Here is a 27,871-nt window from a genome sequence, read left to right as displayed (position 1 = left end):
AAACAATGTTGGTAGCAATTTAATTGTGGTTGGTAGCGGTACAAAAAGTTGAAAGGCGGTGTGTAATGTCCGCCAATTTACGATTTGGGTGCAGTACTGCAGTGTGAAGTAAACTTTATATTCGAATGTTATACATGGTGAGGTTTTTTTACAGCCATTAGTTCACATATATAATAGCTTGAAAATAACATTATGTCTTCTATCGGTGAATTTCGTGATCTACTAAAGACAGAAAGTATACGTCTTCAAAATCTGTGTGACGAATGGCGTGACATACTGAAGCTTAACAAACTTTCCGAGGAAAGTATGGGAAAAATTCTGTCTGCAGTCGGTAAGTGTATACTGCATATTTTTTATTTGGTGCTGTTATACTCGCTTTCGTGTCTTTGTAATCATTATATGCCGGGTTGTGGTGACTTACATTCGATTAACCTGTTGCCAAATCATATGATTAGATTTATTGGTCAATTTTGAGCTGAAACATTTCATAGCTTCATTTCATTTCTTCTTGTAGAAGTTTATATCAACTCCGGATTCCCTCAACTCCTGTGTCAGGAGATTTAAGTTGAAACAATTAGAGTAATTTCCTAGTTTCGGTGATCAGATATATGACGTCATGTATTATTTCCAAGTCGAGGTAGCTACCGGTATGTGATGAGGTTAGTGGATTAGTTGAGGGCATTATGTAAGTGTTATGGGGCCGAGAAGTTGTGTAGTGTGTGGAGATACCGAAGTTTCACCAAATCTTTATACGTATCAGATCACCGATCTAGAAAATTACACAAATTAATTAAGTAATTTTGAAATTAGCAGCTGTTAGCCTCTCAAATGATTCGACTGAAATAACTTTCTTTTTTTAATTTTCAGGATTATGTGAACTGTTAATTAATGAAAAATTCAGACAGTTCAGTGGTTTGATAGACAAGTGTGAGGAGGATGGGTTGATGAAAATTACTTTTTCTGATCTGCAAGGATTTTGGGATTTGGTGAAAATTCAAGTGAGTATTTAAAACTTAGGCTAACTAAAACTGAAAATAAAGTGAACGTTTAATTGGTTTAGACCTCTACAGACAAAGTATTTTGTCCTGCATATTTTGTTCACTATATTCGAAGTTCACTAAAACCGAAGTGTCTGTTTTTATACTTCTAACGTACTACACATACAGTACTAATACCCATTTGGGTCAGACCACGTTCAATATCAGCACTAACGTTCGTTTTATCTTCCAACTTAAACACTTTACGCTTCGACATCCTGATGTTCACAGTTCGAAACTTGAATCTAATCTAGCCATGTAGGTAGTAGGCATTGACCGATTTCGCACCTTTTCCCACTAGAGGTATGCTATTGTGTACTTGGCCTTGGAATTTCCTCGGGTTCATTTTTACAAAGGTGCAGGAAGAAGGGTTGAGGATTATTATACTCTAATCCTTCTTGTATTTACCCATTGGTCATCAATCCACTCCCTTTCACAAAAGAAAACACTTTTTCTTCCTAGTCTTCTAATAACCTCTTTTAAAGGAGTCAGAACTACAATCCTTCCGTTATCACTCACTGCATACACTATTCTCTTTAACATGTTTCAAGCTGTCCAGGAAGCTGAACGAATCCTTTGTCTTTCAATGCACCTAAGGAGTAGAAGGTTTGAGATTTTATTCTTGGAAGTTTATAGGAGAAAGGGTTTCCTAAATTACCATTTAGGCCATTTTAAAATTACATTTCCTTGGGAAGTTCTAGTTTTAGGTTCACTATAACCTAAGCAAGGGTTCACTATAAACGGAAATATTAATGTACTTTTTAATGTGTCTGGGTCAGGACCAACGATTTAGGTTCACTATAGCCGAATCTTCACTACTGTTCTCCAACCAGGAGATCAACCGTGAAAGGAATGTGCTTACTATTGCGACATGTATCGGAGCGAAGTAGATAGATAATATTATCGTTATAACGTCTGTTTAAAAACCATGCACTCTCCTGCATTTGTTATTTCCTGTATGGAGAGATTAAAAGACCAGGAGATTAACAGTGATCTAATTTTGTAACTAGGGTAGTATAAACATGTGTGTATCAATGTTATTGTTTGTGCTGTGACGGCTAGCCAATAGAGATATGAGTACCCACGTGTGTGACCTTATGACATCAACATTCATTCACAGCATTACTCCCTTTCGTCTCATCCGGCAGAGACTTTCTCGTGGTTGGAGCACAGTATATCCAGAGTTGACTGTATGTACTTTGTGGTAATGTGCAACAAATAACAAAGTATGTTGCACGAATATTACATAAATTAAGTGATAAAATATATTATTCCTTTTCTTAAACTTTTAGTGCCTTTTTTCATGTTTTATTTGACCTTTTTGCCTACCTATTTTAAGTTTTCAAACATCAGGGCTCTGCTAATCAGTGAGGAATTGTTTTGTTCCAGGTGGATGACATAGACATGAAGTTTAACGATCTTGTTATTTTGAAGCAGAACCAATGGAAAGAAAATAATGTGGAGAATCATATTATTAGAGAAAAGGTATGGTATTGATTCATATGTAGATTGTGACGAAGTTTTTCCTCTGTCATTAAATAAGTCTGAATAAACGAATTATCTCCTGATCCCGAAAGGGGCAACTTGACTCTCAGGCTGGTGTGCTCCCATGTGCTGGTTATGGAGGGAGTATGTCAGGATAGAACAAATAAGTTACTGGGTGCCAGGTCGCCAGAGCACCTAGAATACTTGTGTTCACAAATTGAAAGTACATAGTATATTTCACAAACTCACAACCACACAGCAATAACGGAGAAACTATAATGAAATGAAATGATTGTCATGCTGTCACACTGACCCGGACTGTAGACTTTAACTTTGCTTATAGCACAAGAGACATTTACTTTCAGACTGTTGCGAACATGTTCCAGAGTTGCATGAGAATTTTTGCTGCCTCAAATTCTGCAATTGTGGGTGTTTACTTCGATTCTTCAGCACACACAACACACACTTAGCATGCTCCACTCCTGCGAAAGTAGTCATTTTGAAGTTCATGGTGACAGAATTCGATACTAAGCACCGTCACAAAAGCTTGATCTATTTACGTATAAATTAATGTATCACCCAACTTTTGTAAGTCTACTACATAAAGCAAGGTTAAATAAATTATTATTATTATTATTATTATTATTATTATTATTATTATTATTATTATTATTATCATCATTATTATAATTATCATTATTATCATTATCATTATTATTATTATTATTATCATTATTATTATTATTATTATTATTATTATTATTATTATTATTATTACTATTATTATTACTTACTTATGTACTTACTGGCTTTTAAGGAACCCGGAGGTTCATTGCCGCCCTCACATAAGCCCGCCATTGGTCCCTATCCTGAGCAAGATTAATCCATTCTCTATCATCATATCCCACCTCCCTCAAATCCATTTTAATATTATCTTCCCATCTACGTCTCGGCCTCCCTAAAGGTCTTTTTCCCTCCGGCCTCCCAACTAACACTCTATATGCATTTCTGGATTCGCCCATACGTGCTACATGCCCTGCCCATCTCAAACATCTGGATTTAATGTTCCTAATTATGTCAGGTGAAGAATACAATGCGTGCAGTTCTGTGTTGTGCAACTTTCTCCATTCTCCTGTAACTTCATCCCTCTTAGCCCCAAATATTTCCCTAAACACCTTATTCTCAAATACCCTTAACCTATGTTCCTCTCTCAAAGTGAGAGTCCAAGTTTCACAACCATAAAGAACAACCTGTAATATAACTTTTTTATAAATTCTAACTTTCAGATTTTTTGACAGCAGACTAGATGATAAAAGCTTCTCAACCGAATATTAACAGGCATTTCCCATATTTATTATTATTATTATTATTGTTATTATTATTATTATTATTATTATTATTATTATTATTATAAACTGTAATTGGCCTTGTGCTGTTGTTTTGCACGTTAATATTATAAATAAATAAATAACATAAATTATTATTATTATTATTATTATTATTACTATTATTATTATAAACTGTAATTGGCCTGTGCTGTTGTTTTGCACGTTAATATTATAAATAAATAAATTAATTAAATAAATTATTATTATTATTATTATTATTATTATTATTATTATTATTATTATTATTATTATTGTTGTAAACTATAATTGGCATTGTGCTGCTGTTTTGCACGTTAATATTCTAAATAAATAAATAAATAATAATAATAATAATTATTATTATTATGATTATTAATAGCAATAAATGACCTTCCAGAATTCATTAAAGCAATAACAATTATGTATGCAGATGACACTACTTTCCTATGTTCTTCCTCTGCTCTAAATCAATTACATGCTCTCAACAACGACACTCTATCACAGATGGCTTTATGGTTTGAATCTAATGGTTTCCTGCTTAATCAAGAAAAAACTATCAACTTAACTTTCAGCCTAAACTATCTAATAAATAAGGACAACAGAGTCAACTACACAAAATTTCTGGGACTTTTTATAGACTCCAGTTTAACAAGGGATAAGCACATCGAATACATATGCACAAAGCTATCAAGAGTTTTATATTTGCTAAAGAAATTAACTACTTGCGTTTCTCAAAATTAAGATGTGCCTACTTTTCTTTCTTTCAGTCGATAATTCGATATGCCCTAATTTTCTGGGGAAATGGAACCAAAATTGGAAGCGACTTGATTTTACAAAAGAAGGCCATTAGAATTCTATGTAAATCAAACTATCTGGAACATTGTCGGCCACTTTTCAGACAATCACGGATTTTAACAATCATAAATTTGTATATAAACTTATATGATCTAGTACTTTACACTCGACAAAATATCGACAATTACTCATTAGTGGCCAATATACATGATGATGAAATTAGAAATAGTGAACAAATTAATATTCCATATTGTAGATTACACAAGAGCAACACAAACTTTTTAATTATGGGGATGAAATTATATAATAAGCTCCCAAGTCAATATTATAAATTACCAATCAATAGTTTCAAAACTAGATTTTACAATTGGTTATTAAATAATCCTTTTTATTCTGTTGCTGAGTTTTTCAACACAAATTTGTACGAAATTGTATTTTAATAAATAAGTTTAATTGCAATTTAGTTAGTTTTCTTCAATTTAAAAGTTTCAGATTATTTCATGTTTTCATTGTATTACTTAAATTTTACTGTTTCTGTTACTAGTGTTTTTTAAAATGTATTTATATATTTTTTTCAATGTATTCTGACGAAGCCTAAAACTGTATGTCTAATGGCAAAAATAAAAATGAATTGAATTGAATATTATTATTATTATTATTGTTGTTGTTGTTATTATTGTTATTATTATTGTTATTGTTATTATTGTTATTGTTATTATTATTATTGTTATTATTATTGTTATTATTATTATTATTATTATTATTATTGTTATTGTTATTATTATGATTATTGTTATTATTATTATGATTATTATTATCATTATTATTATTATTATTATTATTATTATTATTATTATTATTATTATTATTATTATTATTATTATTAAAGCATTGCACACTCCTAAAATTGTAAAGTCCTTTTAGAAACACGGTGTACTGTATTTTACACAGAATTCCACCACCTTTTTCTCTAGAAAAAAAAGCACTGTCTCCGATTATACCGTGTTCCGATTTGTGTATAAATTAGCTTCAATGTGTTTACTTTTTCAGAAATCTGTTTTATCCACTGCAACGAGGAACCCTCCAAAAATATTAGCAAAACACTGGAAGTGCGAGCGTTCTGGATCAGTGAAGAGAAGCGGAAACAAAGTGAGAGTTAAGTCGGACACGAATGTGAAAGCAGATAAGAAAGAGAACATTGAATTCATTAATCCAGCTCAGGGGAGTGGTGAGTGTTTAGCAAGTAATGAAGTAGAAGGACTGAGTTACTTGAACTGAGCTTTGTATATTCTACTAGCAGGAAAGAAATGGGGATGCTCTAGGAATACTTTGAACACTACATACAACATGTTTATACAGCCAGTGCTGACATACTGCGGAGAAATTTTAATTACTTCACCTTTCATAAACGAAATAGAATATGTTCAAAACCAAGCTCTCAGGCTCATTACTGGTGGAATCAAAACAACTCCAATAGATTCTATGAGATTCCTCACTAATATTAACAGCATCAAAATGACAATAGAAGAAAAAGCACTGATTCAATATGAAAAACTTATCAGATTACCAGGAAACAATTGCCATTCATACAGTCCTCTCTGTAGATTGAAAATTCAAAAAAGTTTCATATCCATGGTTCAAGAATTAAAGCAGAAAATCAATATCCCGAATTTAAAAGAAACTTACAAATTAAACCAAACCCTTCAACTCTATTAAATATAGAATATAATCTAAATTTAACAGAAGAAATACTGAAGTCAGAAGTAAGCACTGAAATAATGAAACAATTGTCTTTAGAGACAATTAATATTAGGTACCCTCCACAAAACTGGCTTCATTTATACACTGACAGATCCTTGATCTCCAGAGAACAAGGTGCCGATGCAGGTGTTACGTGCTGTCTCTTCTCACTTTATAGATCTCTTGGGTATGGAACAACAAGTTTTGATGGAGAAATCGTTGCAATAAGTGAAAGTCTCAGGAATCTTCTATTTCAGATCAATAAATTTAAGAATGCAGTTATATTGTTAGACTCCAAAGCAGCTATTCTATCAATAGTCTCTAAACACACACCTTCATCTCAAACAGCAGAAATAACTAAAATGCTCTCTCAATTAATATCACTCAATAAAAGAATTGTATTCCAATGGATACCATCCCATTGTGGAATCCTGGGAAACGAGAATGCGGATGCACTTGCAAAGAAGGGCAGCACTGCTACTTACAGACCTGTTACTAAATCTACATATTACTCTGTGAAAAGATTTATTAAATCTACATACTTAGACTTCAACAAACAAAATTTGATAACACAATCTCAAAGGAAAAAATGGAACTCTCTGCATCATAATCCACAGTTAATTCCCGATTTACTACGAAAATCGTCTGTAGCTGCATTTAGATTGGCAACAGGCCATGATTGTTTGGCCAAACACCTGCATAGAACTGGTATATATCAGTCCCCTAACTGCCCATTGTGCAACTCAAACCAAGAAATTGATTCGGAACACCTCAAAATCTGTGCTTCAGTGGCTGGCCATGATAATATCTTTGAAAAATATTGGAGTGCAAGAGGTCAAATGACTTTATTGTCAAACGCCTGGCATTAGAAAACAACATATTCTTTACTGCTTTTGTTTATGAACTAACAGAACAGGGAAGAATTTATGAGCACGAAGAGAGAGTGGGCTATGGGCTAGCAAATATATTATGGACATGTGGAGTGGAATAGAATAATTCACTGAGATTTCTACTGGAAAATCTCATCTCCTACAATCTGGCAGTTTCTATTGTTGGCAGTGAATCACAAGACAGTTCTGATCAGCTGCCATGTTGGCTCATTGACATTGGTTGCTGATGATATTTATTTATACTTAATTATTTAGTTAGCTACTTATTTATTTAGTTATTACATCATTCCATACTCATATCATGGCAGATTAGATGTAATCCAGTTTTTAATCTGCCATCACCCACTATATAATGATTACAGATTAACAATTAATATGGCAACATATAAGTATACTGGGTGTTCATTTCAAAGTGTGTCATGACGTCACTGTTGTTGGGTCACCGATTTGAAGCGAGTTTCAGTTTATATGTTAGAGAAGTTGCCTATTATTTAAGGCGTTCTTCAATCTGAACTTGAGAACGTGTACGGTATAACTTGAACGTCGTAGCAACAGATGGCGGTCTGTACGGTCTGTGTGCTACCATAACCTCTTTCGAACTGTGTTTTGCGTCGGCAAGTCGTACGCAGGGTATTTGTTATCATCGGTTGCGTACGGTAACATTCCACAACACAAATCAAATGCTCCATGTCCATGTTGACCGTCGAAGTTAATGTCAACAAATACGTAAGTAATCGTCTTAACCCTCTCCCCATATCCCGACAGTACGTATTTCCAAACAGTTCACATTCCTGCCACTACCGGCGTTACCGTACGTATCGGCACGTACTCTTCAGAATGAACGCCGTACTTGCTAGCCAACTTCTCTGCCTCTTAGAGATTATACATCTGAGCTGCGGAAGTGTAGGAAGATTGAATTCTCTAGGCTCATCAGCTAGCCACATGACGGCATGCAGCGAGCCAAGACACATTTTGAACTGAACACCCAGTATAACAAGTATCTGTTTAACTTTTTTTTTTTTAGATTAAAATACAGTACTATTACTACTTCCCTTATATAAAACACTTGTGAGATCAACTCTGATATATGGCTCTGAAACATGGACCATTTCAAAAAATGACGAAAGAATACTTAAAATTTTTGAAAGGAAGATTCTTCGAAGGATATATGGTCCAGTTTTTGAAAATGGATTATGGAGAAAAAGATATAATGGGGAATTATATAGCATGTTTAAAGAGCCCAATATAATAAATGTAATTAAAACCAATAGATTGAGGTGGGTGGGACATGTGTTGAGAATGGATGCATCAGAACCTTGTAAAAGAATTATTCTCACAAACCCTGGAGGTCAAAGGAGACAAGGACGACCACATCTGCGATGGATTGATGGAGTGGAGGAGGATCTTGTGAGATTGGGATACAGAAATTGGAGGACTGTTGCACAGGACAGAGACAGATGGCAACGCCTACTGAGGGAGGCCAGGGCTCATAACAGGCTGTAGTGCCAATGATGATGATGATGATGATGACTATTACTACTCCATTTACAAATCTTATACCATTAATTTTTCTAACTAATTTATATAATTTCCCATCAACGAATTAAAAAAGTAAACCTTTATATTTGAAACCATTAATCAATAGTCTCTAGACATACATCTTCACCTCAAACAGCAGAAATAACTAAAATGCTCTCTCAATATCACTCAATAAAAGAATTGTATTCCAATGGACACCATCCCATTGTGGAATCCTGGGAAACGAGAATGCGGATGCTTTAGCAAAGAAGGGCAGCACTGCTACTTACAGACCTGTTACTAAATCTACGTATTACTCTGTGAAAAGATTTGTTAAATCTATATACTTAGACTTCAACAAACAAAATTTGATAACACAATCTCAAGGAAAAAAATGGAACTCTCTGCATCATAATCCACAGTTAATTCCCGATTTACCACGCAGATCGTCTGTAGCTGCATTTAGATTGGCAACAGGCCAGGACTGTTTGGCCAAAAAGTAGTATGCAATACATGTGTTAAGTGCATAACAGAATCTCGGAAATAGAGAAAACTTTGTCTCATCTTCTCTAACTTTTCCTTGATTCTGTTATAATGCAGGTAGCATGCTGTATCTATTAGGTCGTAACTGTACTTCATCTAAGAAGGAATGCTCTATCAGAAATTGATTTAAAAACTTTCTGTACAAAAGTATGCATCTTTGCTTTCTTTTACAGAACCAGGCACCTCTTCTACCCTTCTAGGTTTGTGATCTTCAGCAATACTTGACCCTTCTAGGTCTGTGATCTTCAACAATACTCAACCTTTCTAGGTCTGTGATCTTCAACAATACTCAGTTTATGTGCATAAAAATTTTCTCCTGAGGTAAATCTGTGATGAAAGTCTATTGAAAATGTAGAATGTGATATTTTGTTAAGATTGTTATAATTTTATATGTATAATTTGTGTATACTATATATGTGTATAAAATTAGTATATATTTTGTTGAATATAATACAAATATTTTCGTTTTAGTTCTTCTTAGACCCTTTATTAAAAAAAATACATACAATGACTCGTTCTTACAATACATTCGTATCGACATATACTACAATACCATCCTGGTTATTACAATAATGTTAAATAAATCACCGAATAAACCAATAAAACACTCATTATATGATCAACAGTAGAGCCTACACGTACATTTTCAACTTATCCAGATACCACTGATGGTTTTTCACAGTTGCCAAAAGTCCTTTCTTATTTACTGCGTCAGACGAAGAATAATCTATAGTTTCATTCGTTAATGTTGTCATCCTGCCACCAAGAGAATTAATGATTGCATTCCCTGCACATATGTCCCACTTTTTGATTGCTGTTGTGTGAATGTACGCATCCTGTTCTCCACTGGCCACCATCAGCGACTTGTAACCTAGAAGAAAACATACGTTGGAATAGCAAGCAATTTGATTACCAGTTGATATTCTTAATAATGTATAACTTAAAGATGCTTTATTATGAGGATTTTTTCTTACTTCAATCTATAGAAAAATTAAGTATTTTAGTATAGGAAATGTAAAATATTATGCAGTACTAAAAAGGATTGTTTTAATCAGCACAATTTAAGGTAGCCAGGAAGCGTAAATCGACTATAATAGTACATTATGCAACGAGCCTATAATGATAGTAATTAAGACGCGAGTATGTTTGTTTATGAAACGAGCGCAAGTGAGTTTCATAATTTTCATACGAGCGTCTTAATTACCATTATAGGCAAGTTTCATACGACTTTTTATGCTCTACCATATTTCTAACTTGAAATTATTCAGAAGTATTCATTTTATTCGTATCTAACTGAAGAGTGGAAGTGACCTTGTGCATCGCTCGTAAATTGTGAGATGTGCGCAGACGCGAAAGTATTGATTTTTTCCGAGGAACAAATATCACTGACCTTGATATAATCTAGAGAGTAAAATGAACATGAATCTTGATATAACCTTGAAATTGATTTAGACATTGAAAAACGAGATGACAAATTGAATTTCTTTGAATATTATTTATAATTAACGCTAATTATTATAGTAACAGAACATAACCTTCTGCGACAGTATTGGATTTACAGCCTCCGTGACATTTCCCTCGTCTTTCAATTGCATATTCGAGAATAATCGAAAACCTGAACTTTAATGAATAGGTGTACTTTAATGACATGCATTAAAGGACTGCTACCAGGTGTATAATTACTACATTTCGGCATGGTCGAGCATAAAATACAGTATAAAACATTTTTGAAACAATCCTGCAAAAAAAAAGTTGAAAACACTCGCATGTAAGTGCTAATTTTTCTCATAAACTAGTGTAAGAACTTCAATTATTTTTTTTTCTTTTACAAAGTCTATAGACGTCATTTAATTTTGATAACTAGGTTAGTCTGGAAATGAGATATGAGATTTTATATATCATTACCTTAATTCGAAAATCTCGTAACTCACTCGGATGTCGATTTCTACTATCTGCGCATTTTTGAAAGTATTTTCACAGAGATAGAAGTTAAGTAGTTTCGTAATAGCCCAATATTAGCGCTAGTATTCTAAATTAAGCTTCACTGCTTTGTCAATAGATGGATCTGTGGATATACTTTAAAAAACGTGTAATAATTGAAAATCGAATCGGAGCCATTTACGAGGTTTTGAAATTAAGGTAATGATATATAAAAAACTCATATCTCATTTCCAGACCAACCTAGTTATCAAAATTCAAATTCAAATTTGTTCAAAGATGAAAAGAAAACATGAATATTTTCAAACATAGTATCATTTACTCAAATTTGGCGATTGTAATAATTCATTTTTTCTTCATAGTATGTATTTATTATTATTAGAATTGCACGCATTGTATTCTTCACCTAACATAATTAGGAACATTAAATCCAGACGTTTGAGATGGGCAAGGCATGTAGCATGCATGGGTGAATCCAGAAATCGTATAGAGTGATAGTTAAAAGACCTGAGGAAAAAGATCTTTGGGAAGTAAGGATTATTAATTTTTTGGTCCTACAGAATAATCTGTTTTGGTTATTATTAGTTAATAACCTTTGGGGAGGCCGAAACGTAGATGGGAGGATAATATTAAAATGGATTTAAGGGAGGTGGAATATGATGCTATACTAAAAGCCAGGTTATGAACCGATTAAACAGGAAGTAGTTGGCAGGGCGAGAGGAAAGTGCGGGTTAGAGGGGTAGCCTGTGCAGCGATGACACGTTGGGTATGGCGGGGCGGAGGGGGGAAGGAGAACGGAGCTTTTCATTGGACCTCACGTGAAAATGTCGTCTGCTATCGAAAATCTGGCAACGGAATCACGGAGACAGTGTAGCCAAACTTCCCAGTTCATTTGCAGTACCTCGTGCATTACGAGTCGCATTTCGTACCAACGTCATTAGCTCGTGCTTTCATAAAAACAGTAATTTTAATTACCAATATTGTTGATGGTGTTATCGAGAACTATATACAGTAGTTATTTTAAACATATCGGTGACAAACGCTGAACACGCTTTGAATCTCGCGCCACTATGTGGCAACAGAGCTCAGAAAGAGAGCAACAGAACGTTGCTTTCGGTTTAGTTGGTTCATAACCTAGCTTTTAGTATAGAGACGGGATTAATCTTGCTTAGGATAGGGATCGATGGCGACCTTATGTCAGGACCACAATGAACCTCTGGGTTCCTTAAGCCATCACAGCGCCCAAAATCTGTTGGCTTTGCATTGTTATAAGTGCAGAATCTGCTCATACAAACCTGCCCCAGCTCCAGCTGTAACTTCAACATCTTTTCCAAATGCTTGTTCAGAGATATTCTTGACAGAGCCTGCATGAGAAATGGACACGATTATTCTTGTACCTGTCGCAGTACCATCCTGAAACAAAACGAGAATCTGATGAATTTACCTCTCTCTCTTTTACAGTATCGCAGGTTACAAAATTTCTTGCACTGAACACTCTTCTATTTTCGTGCATTAAGATCGTAAAAGGAATCAGTTATTGTTCTTGCTCATGTCTAAACTAGTAAATATTACACTTGATAAGAAGTACTATTACAAGACACTGCATTCGAAGAGAAACCTCTGCTGCAGGGACGTCGCTAGGGGGGTGCGAAAGGGTGCGCAAGCACCCCATAAAAAATCGGAGCACCCCTTTCCGCACCCCAAAGGGCAATTTATTAACAAAATACTAGGCATAAATTATTTTGAAGAACTAAAACAAACAATTTCTTGAATGTGAAAAAATTATGTCCCATAGTGTATCGTAATGGATGTGATGAGCAGTAATAATAATAATAAAAATAATAATATTAATAAACAGGTGTATAGTATGCACGCAAGTGCATGAAAGAACATTTTGGATTTTTATGTACCACATTTTTACAGCGCGCACCCCATCCGCATCCCCCTTGCTATGATCCTGGCGACGTCACTGCTCTGCTGACGAAAATAATAATAATAAACGAGGTATTACAGAAGGCGTAAAAATATGCTCTCATGTCGTGTATTTGTTTACTCTTTATAATATATCATTTCCATTTCGTATGTTCAAAAACGTTTTCTGCACAACTTGCACTTTCGTCTTCTTATTTTGTAAGAATTCCTATTAGGATAAGCTTGTCTTTTATTGATGTTGTTGAAGATTGTAGGTAGTCACAGGATATCATCTTTTCATGATATTATGATGACAAAATAAATATGAGAATAAAAAGAAATGACAAAAATATATGAACAATAAAAGATACAGTGAAAGAAAAATGAGAATGGAAAATTAAAATAAAATAATGTGGTGAGAGGTGGGCTCGAACCATGAACTCTACGAGTAAGCTATTAGTCTAAAACAGCGGTGACCAAAGCGGGTGTCGTGATTACATCGTATAATTAGATATTCAAACGGATACGAGGAGTTTCCTGTACATTGCTGTGGGTTTCACTCACGTACTGAAGGCAAGCAGTGCGTGGCGGTATTATGCCGCTCTAAAAACTCTTTCTCTACAAGCAGTAAGAGGTGGTTTTGTAAAGAATGAGAAGGAAAACTTCTCTGTTGTTCTGTCGAACAAAATGTAACATGAATAATTTCAAGGGAAAAATTGTTCCGGGGCCGGGTATCGATCCCGGGACCTCTGGTTGAACGTACCAGCGCTCTACCACTGAGCTACCCGGGAACTCCACCCGACACCGTCTCAACTTTTCCCTTTATATCCACACAACTTGCGTGGGCTGACGAAACGCCAGAGACCCACAACGAGTGCACACAATCTCTGTGTGACTTGAAATTGTGGTTTTCTGTTAACGTACACAGTAACGTATATATTATGCAAATCTAGTCTTTCAGGTGAAGCTCCCTGTAAAGCAGATTTGAATAACTGAGACGGTGTCGGGTGGAGTTCCCGGGTAGCTCAGTGGTAGAGCACTGGTACGTTCAACCAGAGGTCCTGGGATCGATACCCGGCCCCGGAACAATTTTTCCCTTGAAATTATTCAAATCTGCTTTACAGGGAGCTTCACCTGAAAGACTAGATTTGCATAATATATACGTTACTGTGTACGTTAACAGAAAACCACAATTCCAAGTCACACAGAGATTGTGTGCACTCGTTGTGGGTCTCTGGCATTTCGTCAGCCCACGCAAGTTGTGTGGATATAAAGGGAAAAGTTGAGACGGTGTCGGGTGGAGTTCCCAGGTAGCTCAGTGGTAGAGCGCTGGTACGTTCAACCAGAGGTCCCGGGATCGATACCCGGCCCCGGAACAATTTTTCCCTTGAAATTATTCAAATCTGCTTTACAGGGAGCTTCACCTGAAAGACTAGATTTGCATAAAATGTAACATGTTTACTTTGCTGAATGGTTCAATTAAGAGTATATAGAAACATTAATTACCAGGCTGAAAAAGTATTATTATTATTATTATTATTATTATTATATTATTCCTATTATTATTATATTACTATTATATTATTCCCATTATTATTATTGTTATTATTATTATTATTATTATTATTATTATTACTGACCACTAAGTATGTTATTTCTATTATTCTTCTGTACGTGCATGAATATTGATATTTTTAGTTCTTCTCCCTAGAAGGATAAAATTATTAGATTTAATCTCAATTTTAATCTTCTTAATCTTTAGATGAGGATAACTATTTATTAGTTATTCATTTAATAATAATATTATTATAGAAAAACTGATTCATTATTATGTGCCAACGAACTGTTAAACGCCAGGAATTGACATGTCTTAAATCATAGCCAAGAAGAGAAAGATGACATAAATAAATGTAAGGAAGTCAGCTACCTAATGGGGTTTGAAATATCTCGTGCTTTAAAGCCTTTAGTAGAACAGAATTTCTCAAAACAGTAATGATTAAAATAGTTTAAATAACTTGTCCATAAGAAGTTTTTAATTTTGAAGAACTACGAATTTCTCGACCAAGTATCGAGAGAAGAATTTAGAAAATTCCTGATTATATTCAAGAGGATGGTTAAAAAAAGAAGCAAGAAAAATCGTATATTATTCATTGGCTCTTAATGACAGCAGTGACATTACTGATACAGCAAAGCTTGAGATTTTTATCTGCGGGATTGATCAAGATGTTAGTACAGGAACCACCACTGATTGTAGTTTTCATGCCAAGTACCTTTCCTCTGTCTCCTTACTTCATAGGCTGTCTGTGGCATGTAATCACTGCAGTTCGAGTTTTGGTCACCGCTGGTCTAAAATCTTAACAATGCTTTAGTTTTAAAAGCGCTATAAGGAAATTCAAATGCTAATATCTCGAAAATTAAGGTCTATTGGACAGGATTTTTAGATTGGTATTGTTTTTCCATGTATGTAGATTGATTTCAGGAAAGTTCAACAAACTCGGTGTCTGGAACAGTGTGGACTCCCCTTGTAAGATAGATAATAATTATAGAATGTCTGTTATGTTTCCATAACAACTCCTATCCAACTTTATATATATATATATATATATATATATATATATACAGTGAAACCTGTCTAAAGCGACCATCTGAAGTTACCTTGTAAAATGGCCGTTTTATCAGGTGGCCGCTTGATTAAGGTTGCAGTTTTTATGAATCAGCATGAAAATACTGAATTTCGTTGACTTTTTAGTACTGTGCACGTACAACAATCGTGCATATTAATGTCAGCCTCTTCCATTCTTGGCAACTAGCATTTTCAAAACTCTCTTGCGGTACCTCAGTTTAAATGACTGAATAATACCTTGTTCAAGGGACTGGAGGTGTGGTGTATTTGGGGGAAGAAACACCAATTTCACGGATCACATTGCGATTTTGTCGTTTAATCTTCGAATTGAAATCGCATAACCAATTCTCAAACAATGATGATGCATACAAGCTTTATTGTTGGCAGTCCACTTCACCCCCAGTAAGCCCATGTCAACATTTTTGAAACATCTCAGTTTCAGTGATTTCCGTATCATTAAAGTGGTTCTTTTTCTCCTGCAGCATTACAAAAAAAAAAAAAACAGCAGGGTTATTCTGTCTTTTGCCATCTTCCCCCCTTTACACTCTTTTTTCTTAAAACTTAAAGTTTTGTTAGGGAGGGCTCTGAAAAAAAAAAAAAAAAAACCTGTATGAAAAGAAGAAACATTCGTAAAAGCTGGTCCAAATATAGGAAGGTAAAAAGAGGAGGAAAAAAAAAATTCGAATGGTTAACTACTGACCTAAAACATACTGTGACATTTTCGATAGAAAAAGTCCGTGTTTCAATCCTTTAAAACGAGTAACAATTTATAGCTGTGCAGGGTCGGAGTGGATAGTGACAAAAGAGTCATAAACAGTAACCAACTAACCCCGAAGATATGGAGGGTGTACTGTTGTACACTTAGCTATTGTCCCCTGTCCTCTAACCATCGAAAAAATAGGTCAGATAGTATCCGTGAAAAGATTTTTTGTTGGACAGTGACTGTTATAGTCAGGTTCCAATCCAAATAGGTCCCGGCCGCTGGCCGGCGCATGAGGTGGCTGCTAAATGGAGAGAGAATTTTGTATTGATCTTATGGAAAATCCAATTGGTTCCAGAGAAAATTGGCCTTTTGGCCAGGTGGCCGTTTAAATGAAGTGACCGCAAAGGCAGGTTTCACCGTGTATATATATATATATATATATATATATATATATATATATATATGCTTTAACATCTGTGATCATATCACATGTTTAGAATCTGTGGATATACCAGTAGGTCATTTTTACTATCGTTGAGTTTTTGTTTCTATTGTGTGTTATAGATGGCTTGTGTTCATGTAACCGATTTTAGGTACAACTTCTTTGTACAACAGTTTTATGTTAATGAAGCATAGCACCTTTAATCAAGTTTTCACTGGTTTTTAGAATCTTGTTCAAATAATAAGATTTTTTCGCAACAATAATTACACAACATTTTACTCTTCTTTGTAATTTCTAATTTGGCCATTAGAGGACTCTGCAGCCTCACATCTGCAGACATATCTGTCTATGAAACAGAAGTGTACACATCCATAATTCATGCCATGGTTGGCAAGTTGGTATGGCGCTGGCCTTCTATGCCCAAGGTTGCAGGTTCGATCCCGGGCCAGGTCAATGGCATTTAAGTGTGCTTAAATGCGACAGGCTCATGTCAGTAGATTTACTGGCATGTAAAAGAACTCCTGCGGGACAAAATTCCGGCACATCCGGCGACACTGATATAACCTCTGCAGTTGCGAGCGTCGTTAAATGAAACATAACATTAACAGCCATAATTCATGAGATTTCTACGAGTTGTTTTAGTACAAACATCGCCATTTAAGGGTAAAATTGCATCCTTCGTGGATAAATTAATAAAACAGTACCTTATGTTTTAGATTATTGGAGTGACTGTTTCCTGACCAAGCCCAAAATGTCTGTGGTTCAGTTTCGAATGGTTTATGAATAACTCCGATAATGGGCTCTCCTTTAACGGCAACACACACCATTGTTGTAACATACTGCAGGAGATTCTCTGTAACGAAATAAAACATTACGTAACTCATTAATCACGCTTAGCCTATAGATTTTTTTATTGGGTTATTTTACGATGCTATATCAACATCTAGGTTATTTAGCGTCTGAATGATATGAAGGTGATAATGCCGGTGAAATGAGTCCGGGGTCCAGCACCGAAAGCTACCCAGCATTTGCTCGTATTGGGTTGAGGGAAAACCCCGGAAAAAACCTCAACCAGGTAACTTGCCCCAACCGGGATTTGAACCCGGGCCACCTGGTTTCGCAGCCAGACGCGCTGACTGCTTATAGATTTCCAAATCAGCATTTTTAAAGCAATGTTCTCATATTGGCATGCAAGAGTGTCTCCTAGAGAAAAATAAACTACAAAAAAAAATAAAAACTGGTGTGATTAATGGTTATCTTCTAAAGAAAATTAAGAGTATGTACTATTGAGTTTTAAAACTTTCACAAATTTTATCTGATTTCAGTGAAATTTTAATCATTAATTCCTTTTATTAACATTAGATGACATCGAAATTGTCAGATTTTTGGTTTGTAAATATGGTACATAAAAAATTAAATAGAAAAATGCATATCTTACCAATAAATCGGATAACACATGAATGAATAAAGATTTTTTCTAGTTTAATGGCTTAACATGTAGTTGAATAACTGAGTAATGGAATCGTGCATTTAATTTTTTATCATCATTTGTGGTTTGAAATAAATTATTATTTGAATCTTTTTACATTTTTTTCTTAAGGTCCTGCATAAAAATACTGACTATTTTTCAAGTGACATAAACAATAATATACATTTCCATAGAATACAGAGTTTAAAATGTATGGTAAAAATGTCATTGCATTTTGAGATTTGATTTTCTAGATTGCAAAATATAACAAATTTCATATCTTGGAAATTGCATTTAAAGGTAAACTACCTGATGGTCAGGTTAGCTTACATTTAAGGGGCATTCCTTCTTACAGCATGCAAAATAATGGTAAAATAGCCTATCTTCAAGTAGTCATAAATATAACACTATTTATCAAAGCTCTTTCATTTTTTTAGTGGTGTGTATACACATTAAGCTTTAAAATACAAAAAGAATGGTTACTCTAGAGTAAATCTTTCCCCTTAATAGTACATTATGCAACGAGCCTATAATGGTAGTAATTAAGATGTGAGTATGTTTATGAAATGAGCGCAAGCGAGTTTCATAATTTTCATACGAGCGTCCGAGTTTCATAATTTTCATACGAGCGTCTTAATTACCCTTATAGGCAAGTTTCATGCGACTTTTTATGCTCGACCATATTTCTAACTTGAAATTATTCTTAAGTATTCATATTATTCGTATCTGACTGGGGAGCGGAAGTGACCTTGTGCAATATCTCGTAAATTGTGAGATGTGCGCAGACGCGAAAGTATTGATTTTTTTCTGAGGAACAAATGTCATTGACCTCGATATAATCTGGAGAGTAAAATGAACATTAATCTTGATATAACCTTGAAATTGATTTAGACATTGAAAAACGAGATGACAAATTGAATTTATTTGAATATTATTTACAATTAACGCTAATTATTATAGTAACAGAACATAACCTTCTGCGACAGTTTTGGATTTCCAGCCTCCGTGACGTTTCGCTAGTTGTCTTTCGATTGCATATCCGAGAATTATTGCTACAATGGTGTTTTCTGATTGGTGGAACACCTGAACTTTAATGAATAGGTGTACTTTAATGAGGTCCATTAAAGGGCTGCTACCAGGTGTATAATTACTACATTTCGGCATGGTCGAGCATAAATAATTTTTTAATTTAAACAATTTTTTATAAATTCACTACATGCCTGTGATTAGGTATACTCTATTCACTTTTTATAGCACACATTGATTTGAAATTTTAGCCACTTACTGTTAATAGATACTAAAACACACCCTACCAAAATTATTAATATATCTGCAGTATTATGGGCATAGGGCTTATACCAATCCATATATATATATATATATATATATACGTATATTTTATCTACAATTCCTGTATGCCTAAAAAATTCAGTCTATTTCAAAACCCCTTTCCATAAGAAAAATCTGGAACTACCAAATCAGGTAAATGTTGAAGCCATGGAATATCTGCAAATTGGCAAACGGAAGATCCTCTATAAAGTCTGTAAAAGTATTTTAAACAGAATGTGTTCTGCTATACACTACATTATATTCAAGAGCTGAAGAACAAGATTCAGCATGAAATCGAACACACTGATCAGTAGTTATGTGTTCATATCTTGACAAGTTTCTAGAAGCGACTTCAGCAGTGAAGGAGGTCATCTGAAGAATGTGGTTTTTCAAAATAACTTCACAATATTGTATAAATAAACGAAATATAAAAGTATACATAAGTCATTGAGTTGTTTCAGTACATATTTGATTCACTTCATAAAGTTTCATCACATTAAAAAAAAAACAGTTTGCTGAAAATGCCCCAACACTTGTAGAATATGTTCTTATGAAAACTTCAAACTGTTCATCAGAATCAGAAATGGCTTCTGAAAGAGAAGACTATGTATTTCTATTTAATGTAATTTAAAAGGAGAAATCAATCAATCTTCTTAATGTAGAAAACTGTTTGCTGACAACATAAAGTTCACTATAGTCCACTGTAGTCTATTCAGATGTTGTTTTTCACATTAATTAATTAAAAGGAGAAAAGTGCATATCAAAAACCAGAATAACGGTAAAAATGTTGCGTAATTTTAAAATGAATAATAATAATAATAATAATGATAATAATAATCCGTGGCGCTACAGCCCATGAAGGGCCTAGACCGACCAGCCGGCTGCTGGCCTCACGCCCACATGCCGAAGCAGAGGTGGACGATCATCCAACCAGAATGGAGGTATCGTGTGGTTAGCACGACGATCCCCCCAGCTGTTATAGCTGGTATTCGCAACTGGATTTCGCTACCTATCGTAGCTCCCCAAGTGCATCACGATACTGGGTGGGCACCGGTTCCATACACTGGTCGAAATTTCATGAGAAAATTTCTTCCCCCATGAGGACTCGAACCAGCACGCATTCCGTAACTATTATTATTATTATTATTATTATTATTATTATTATTATTATTATTATTATTCAGAATATTGTACGAAATGGAACTATAAAAGTTGGAGATTTATCCTTCGAAGAGGTGGAAAAATTCAAATATCTTGGAGCAACAGTAACAAATATAAATGACACTCGGGAGGAAATTAAACGCAGAATAAATATGGGAAATGCCTGTTATTATTCGGTTGAGAAGCTTTTGTCATCTAGTCTGCTGTCAAAAAATCTGAAAGTTGGAATTTATAAAACAGTTATATTACCGGTTGTTCTGTATGGCTGTGAAACTTGGACTCTCACTTTGAGAGAGGAACAGAGATTGAGGGTTTTTGAGAATAAGGTTCTTAGGAAAATATTTGGGGCTAAAAGGGATGAAGTTACAGGAGAATGGAGAAAGTTACACAACGCAGAGCTGCACACATTGTATCATTCACCTGACATAATTAGGAACATTAAATCCAGACGTTTGAGATAGGCAGGGCATGTAGTACGTATGGGTGAATCCAGAAATGCATATAGTGTGTTAGTTAGGAGGCCAGAGGGGAAAAGACCTTGGGGGAGGCAGAGACGTAGATGGGAAGATAATATTAAAATGGATTTGAGGGAGGTAGGATATGATGATAGAGACTGGATTAATCTTGTTCAGGATAGGGACCAATGGCGGGCTTATGTGAGGGCAGCAATGAACCTCGGGTGCCTTAAAAGCCAGTAAGTAAGTATTATTATTATTATTAATTGGAAATTCATTTGAAGACCTATAATAAGAGAAGAAAATTGTAAATAATTTGCAACTATTATTATTTATCATGTCTGTGTATTTGTGTGTCTATCTCTGTGGTGAGCACAAACCTTTTTCAGTATGATCTTCATGTTCATAACGATTTTCTCAGAGTAAGTTACAAGGAAATCATGTGTTAATGTGTGGGTCTAGGTAGCATATACAAATCTGATGCTCATTTATTTAATGTACTGAAACTTAGCAATCATTGATAACCCATTCGAGCAATCAATGAAGTCATGAGTTTTGTATGAAGCACAAGGATAGATAACAGAGAGAATGATAACATAAGATAAGACTAATGCTATTAGTAGATATAAATCACTTCAATTTTATTTATATTGTAGACTTACCATGTTAAAATATTAATAACTTATTGTTTGGTAAGATATACATCTGCAATGGTGAAATTTTTCAAATGAAGGAACAAGAAGAAGATGTAAGAGATATTGATAATGATAAAAGTCTGTAACACCATTGTGATTAGTTATTAGATCCTGTCTTAACTTAAAGTAGCTAACATTAATTCTATTATACTGCATATGTCAGCAGGCAGTAAACTATAGGTTTTGCCTTTTCCTTTCAATTTTTTTTATATTTCATTTATTGTATTCCATAGACCTTACATAGAACCCTAGATCATATATGTAACAGATATGTCAGGGTTATAGGCTTTGAGGTTAACAACTTTTGTCAGGTTTACTACTCTGCCATCTAGTTGTTACATAAGGAGTCACGTCATAATACCCATTTGAATTGAATTAGCGACTGTGCTGCCATCTCGTGTTCGTTTACAGCGGACGGGTGGCGATCCTGGCGGTTCTCTTCAAAGTGCTGCCGATTTTAACGTAGCGAGGAGTTATCTGTTACGTATATGATCTAGAATAGAACTTAAGTTATGCTTACGGACCTATTGTTCATACCTATAAATCTTTGTCTTTTCATTATTTACATATTCCATATCATTGGCTTACTTCTAAAACCCTGTTAAGTCCAATTTTTCCCGAATATCGAAATCTGTGTATATTTTCAAAATGCGTTTACTGATAACACCTCATGAGTGTGCAAATGTTTCTATATTTTATAAATAACAAATGCATAACAGTTGTTAGTTTGGGTATAAAAAGAATAAAACGTTATTTTGCTCTCTTGGGTCCACCGCATTAGCTCTGCTATAGTGCCTCCAAACTAGCCAACTCGGGTTCGATTCCTGGCAAGGTCAGAAATTTTCGTGTAAAATTTCTACCTCAGGACTAGGAGAGATGGTGGTATATAACTTCCAATCACTAGATTGTGCATCAATATGCCTGGGTTAAATCCCAAATTTCTCTGCAGTGCATAGGAAGAGAAGGCATATGTCACTGTTCATAGTGATTCATCTGTCAGACAGGGATGTTAAGTCTGGTGGCTCCCTTGGTGCTATTCGACAGGAACAGGCTACGTGTCAGCATCAGGTTTCCCCTTCTCCCTTCATCTTCATCATCATCGTCACCCATTCTCCACACGAACGCTTACACATACACTCACCCTAGTACACGACATAACTCTCCATATACATATGGGCTATTCCATATGAAATCGATCAGTAAAAAACCTCGCATTTTTTTATACTCTAATTTTTTCCCTATTTATACAAGGTGCTGAGGAGAGTGCATTTGCAAAAATATACTATCGAAAGTCAAACGGTTTTCGTGTTGTTGAGCGACAAATTTAGCGTATTTTAGAAAAACAAGTCTCTTTCAGCGCTCAGAACTCTGGAACCATTTACTGCAGAACATTGAACGAGAGCTCATTTTGAAGCTGACATTTGGTAGGTTATGTTAAGAAGTAATCCTTATTTTTATTGTATACAGAGAGACAGATAGTCTGATTTTACTTACTTTTAGGCTTTTTGCCCATTTGTAAAAATGTAAAAAAATATTGAGAAAAAACCTTGCATTATTAAGAGGGATTCGGCATTGTTTGCTTAGTGTCACAGCAATAAGTTTCGGGGGTATTAAATAAATTATTTTCACACGCCTAGACTTGAAAGGCGCAACACAGCACACACTGGCCGAGAGATGAAGATAAGCGAGCATTGGGCGTCATTTTACTCCTGTGTTTATGAAAACCTGTGATAAAGCTAGCCCAGCTATGCGCTACTAGACGAAACATCACATGTTTATGTCTCCTGGCCTTGCTTGCCTAGGCTAGCTCCCGCCTCACAGTCAGCTGGTTAGCTCACGCGCGTACTATTTATTTTCTTTATAGCACGTATGGGCGAATCCAGAAATGCATATAGAGTGTTAGTTGGGAGGCCGGAGGGAAAAAAAACCTTTGGGAAGGGCGAGACGTAGGTGGGAAGATAATATTAAAATGGATTTGAGGGAGGTGGGATATGATGGTAGAGACTGGATTAATCTTGCTCAGGATAGGGACCGATGGCAGGCTTATGTGAGGGCGGCAGGGAACCTCCAGGTTCCTTAAAAGCCAGTAAGTAAGTAAGTAAGTAAGTATTTGATTTTTCAATACTCTCTTATTAACGTTGCACCAGTAAAAAATACGTGTTTATTTGTACTTTCAATGCGGAATCTAACCATGTATTTTAAAAATATTTTTTTCGTGGGCAAAGGTGTCTTAATTAAGAAAAATCTAAATTTCTCCATTTCCATAAAAAGTAAGAAAAACTGTTTACATATCAATATAAACTTTAACTTTTCAGCATCAAAATAAACCATGATTTTGATCATTGGGTGAAAGGGTTTCGGAGCCACAACAGTTTAAAGTTGCTAATTTTATGAAAATACGATAAATTTAAATATTTTTAATTTAAACAGTATGATGTTCTGATGCCTCAAACTTTGCACAAAGCATTGTATCATAGTTGTCTACGGACAGAAAAAGTTTCATTGTATTTAAAAATTGCAAGGTCAATTTTCTCTATATTTCGGTCGATTTGAGATGGAATAGCCCATACATATCACTCATGGTGTGCTGAAGTGCAATTTGAAAATTGGTCACAGTCCTGCCATTTATCCGCAATATGCAGGACCCGAATCACGCAAGTGAAGTGGGTAGGCATTGAATACTCACACACATTGTGCTCGCTTGTACAGTTTCCTCAAATGGAGTTACGAGGTTTTAAAAGTAAGCCAACACTATGTTCACAAACAACCTCTTACTTTCTTTTCAGCTTTCCACGTCAGAATTCTGTGCATGCAAAGTACGAATAAAGACAGACACGTTAATTGAAGGGAAATTTGAAAGTTTTCCACTATTTTTGCGGAAAATTTTTCACCTGACCAAATTGTTGCTTTGTTTGCTCCCTTGCTTACAGACTCAGAAGCAGCACATGTATTGCTCATTGAGTATTCTCATTAGCCACCAGGCTTATCAAATAGAAATCAGTCGTAAGTTGTCTAACCTTTGATGACTGTGTCCAAAACAACGTCACTGTCACATTTGTTTTACCATAATGTTCATATTGATTAAGAAAGAAGCACTGACAAATACTTTTTGAGAACTTTATTGATGTAAGCCTAATAATTTGTTGACTGAGGGAAACAATTATGGTGTATGGTTCGTGATTCCCTGACTTCGTTATGTCTGTAAACTCCCCACTTTACTTTTTACAACGCATTTACAGCTCGGTCATCCATAGATCTACTCATAGCAAGTGCGCAGTTCTACATTGTATTAAACGTGGTCTATAATTGCTTTGCGTAGTTAATTTCCAGATAAAATTAATTTTTAAATCCTGATGCGTTTTGAATTGAGCATGTGCAATGTTTCAAGTGTTCTTTTTTTTTTTTTCTTTTCCTTTTCTTTATTTATACTGGCAGATTTAAGGCCATAGGGCCTTCTCTTACACTCTACCAGGTCACAAAGTATACAAGCAGTTAAAATTTAACAAAAAGTTAAAGAACAGAATATTAACATAAATAATAATAATAATAATATTAACATAATAAAATCGACACTAAACAACATGAAAATAATACCATAATAGAAAAAAAAAGAAAGTAAAATACATTGGAATATAATGAAAGCAACTCATTTAGTACAAATGGTTAATATGGAAAAACGTAAGGAAGAATATATCAAAATGGAATGTAATAAAATAATAATAAAAAAGAAAAGAAATACGAAAATTAAATAAAATTCACGATAAAAAGGCTATGATAATAAATTCATCGACTGATAAAGAGAACGAAAAGAGGAAAGGAAGAAAAATGAAATATATAGCCTATATTTTTACAAAACTATGGCAGAGAAAAGGGCTTATAACTGAAAGAAATCTAATTCAAAAAGTGCAAGTGTTAGTACAACACAAAAAATTTGTGTAAAAAGGTTTCTATTTAGCAGCTAATTATATCAGTACAATTACAAAACTTAGCAAAATCAGTAAGCTAAAAAAAATTTCCTTCCCTAAAATTGCTTAATAGGGGGAAAATGTTCAGAAAAATTAATAATCATATCAATACAAATATAGAACTTAGCAAAATCAATAATTGTTAAAAAGACAAAATATTCGGTATTTTTTTTTTTTCCGATTTATATTTGGGCAGTTGTCTGGAAGCTCCACGAGCATAGGGGCCCTGTGCTAATCTATGCACAGACCAGAATTTAATACTAATTTTCCAACCAGCCGCCTCAACATTCAAATCTCCTATTAACTCGATAGAAGGAGAAAAATTACGACTTGCCTTATATCCTAAAGAACATTGACTTCAAGCCAATTATAAAGGCATTCATTCCAAAGAAATTTCGCAAATGTTTTGTGTTGAAACTTGATCAATAATAAATAATTAATTGTAATTTCATAATGTGCGTCCGTGTTATCTCAGTCAGCACGATTTACCAACGAAGTGCAATTTTTAATTTTTGTTTTTCAAGTTCAAGGCTCATGTTGTATTGTCCAAATCTTTGTGATTTTTTTAATGTCAAAACATTTTGCTGGAGGTGCTATAAGCATCAGCTTATTTTACTGATAATTTACATTTTTACTCTTGTGAGTAGTTGTGTAGGCAGGGCCCAGTGCACTGATTTGCCTGGAAGCCTATAATGCTGTTAAGACAGCCCTGGGAAGAGGGACTGTCGACTAATACTAAAGACTAAGCTGAAAAAAACATAAATTCTACACATTATTCACCCGTGAATTCTTTTGTAGCATCCAAAGGATCAATCCAGATGGTAACATCCTCAGATGGTACTAGTTGATCAGGTGGGTTTGGATTAAGCTCAACTCCATCCCCAAGCTTAGACAAATTTGTACAGTCGCTCTCCTTCCTAGTGTGTTCTGAAATTATCTGTGACAGCAAATTAACTCTTGTAAATCTCATAAATTTATAAATTTCGTTATTTCTGTACAGTATAGGTAGTAATTCAACTTACTTTGGCTTTAGGAAATGAACGTTTGAGATTGTAGTACATGACACAATGAGAATTGTAATCTGCCCTTGTCACTGGATCATTTACGCCTTCTTCGGTTTTACCTTGAATTTTTTCGCCAATATCAGGTTCCTTTCTTACTTTTACAATTTCTTTTCCTCCTTCCTCAGCAACCTTAATAGCAGCAACCAGTATACTTCTCATACTTACTGTATCAGAATTCTTTACTGGTTCAATTTTTGGACTTTCTATCCCACTTGCATTGATATACAGCACCAATAGGACACACGCTCCTATTATGATACAGATGCCCATTCTGTTCAAGCGTATTGTACCACCGAAATTCATTTTTCCAATTTTATCTAGCAACCATTTACAGTATAAGTAAATTTATGGTCATGTCAAACCTAATGAAATTTTTCTGTCACCGTTTTTCGTCAGTCTTTAGCTTCGTTAAATAACATTAAACATAACAAACATTACATTTTACAACAAGGTTAGTATTGACATCACATGTAACAACGTTTACAATAAAAAAATTAATCTTATTTTCAAATTTATGTCTGGACATTTAATGTTATGTTAGCCATTTTCGTAAGCACCACGACTGTTGTTCTTCCTTTGTTTCTTGGTGCTGCCAGCTGGCCGGTAGGAAAATAATGGCGTCGATGTCACCGTCTGAGGTGAGTGTGTTATGTTATTTAGTTTCGCTTGTATCTCTTTTTGCACATATTTATAAACTTTAGTGGAAAAACTACTAGGACTTATGTTACTTTAAATAGTATGT

The 27,871-nt window shown here is 34.6% G+C and overlaps 3 protein-coding genes across 3 annotated transcripts in view; 2 read left to right on the top strand and 1 right to left on the bottom strand.

The window, feature by feature from the left end:
• The first annotated feature begins 6 nt into the window (after positions 1-6).
• Positions 7-9,832, top strand: LOC138691303 (disks large-associated protein 5-like). Its single transcript, XM_069813159.1, has 5 exons — positions 7-331; positions 868-998; positions 2,427-2,522; positions 5,735-5,912; positions 9,549-9,832. Exons 1-5 carry the CDS (start codon positions 193-195, stop codon positions 9,581-9,583), a joined length of 579 nt encoding a protein of 192 aa, XP_069669260.1. The 5' UTR covers positions 7-192; the 3' UTR covers positions 9,584-9,832.
• A 2-nt stretch (positions 9,833-9,834) lies between these two features.
• LOC138691293 (putative inositol monophosphatase 3) lies at positions 9,835-27,747 on the bottom strand. Its single transcript, XM_069813134.1, has 5 exons — positions 27,088-27,747; positions 26,846-27,002; positions 17,697-17,845; positions 12,609-12,726; positions 9,835-10,246 (listed from the first exon to the last, which is right to left on the bottom strand). Exons 1-5 carry the CDS (start codon positions 27,430-27,432, stop codon positions 10,008-10,010), a joined length of 1,008 nt encoding a protein of 335 aa, XP_069669235.1. The 5' UTR covers positions 27,433-27,747; the 3' UTR covers positions 9,835-10,007.
• Positions 27,678-27,871, top strand: part of LOC138691309 (ubiquitin-conjugating enzyme E2 W) — an 83,454-nt gene continuing 83,260 nt past the window's right edge. Inside the window, exon 1 of the mRNA XM_069813168.1 lies at positions 27,678-27,767. Within this exon, the coding sequence (XP_069669269.1) occupies positions 27,744-27,767 (24 nt within the window). The 5' untranslated portion in view covers positions 27,678-27,743. The remainder of the gene's footprint in view (positions 27,768-27,871) is intronic.

Source organism: Periplaneta americana, chromosome 2, assembly GCF_040183065.1.
Source record: "Periplaneta americana isolate PAMFEO1 chromosome 2, P.americana_PAMFEO1_priV1, whole genome shotgun sequence".
In the NCBI taxonomy this organism is placed as follows: domain Eukaryota; kingdom Metazoa; phylum Arthropoda; class Insecta; order Blattodea; family Blattidae; genus Periplaneta; species Periplaneta americana.
Note: the sequence above shows the minus strand (reverse complement) of the source record. Positions and strands in the feature narration are given on the sequence as shown.

What these genes read in the sequence shown, in the direction of transcription:
- LOC138691293 (XM_069813134.1), bottom strand. Translation starts at nt 27,432, where the DNA reads ATGAATTTCGGTGGTACAATACGCTTGAACAGAATGGGCATCTGTATC. An exon ending in CCAATAATCTAAAACATAAG is followed by an intron (nt 12,727 to 17,696) that starts GTACTGTTTTAT and finishes GTTTTGTTTCAG; the next exon opens with GATGGTACTGCGACAGGTAC. An exon ending in TACAGCTGGAGCTGGGGCAG is followed by an intron (nt 10,247 to 12,608) that starts GTTTGTATGAGC and finishes GTTTTCTTCTAG; the next exon opens with GTTACAAGTCGCTGATGGTG.
- LOC138691303 (XM_069813159.1), top strand. Translation starts at nt 193, where the DNA reads ATGTCTTCTATCGGTGAATTTCGTGATCTACTAAAGACAGAAAGTATA. An exon ending in AAAAATTCTGTCTGCAGTCG is followed by an intron (nt 332 to 867) that starts GTAAGTGTATAC and finishes TTTAATTTTCAG; the next exon opens with GATTATGTGAACTGTTAATT. An exon ending in GGGATTTGGTGAAAATTCAA is followed by an intron (nt 999 to 2,426) that starts GTGAGTATTTAA and finishes GTTTTGTTCCAG; the next exon opens with GTGGATGACATAGACATGAA.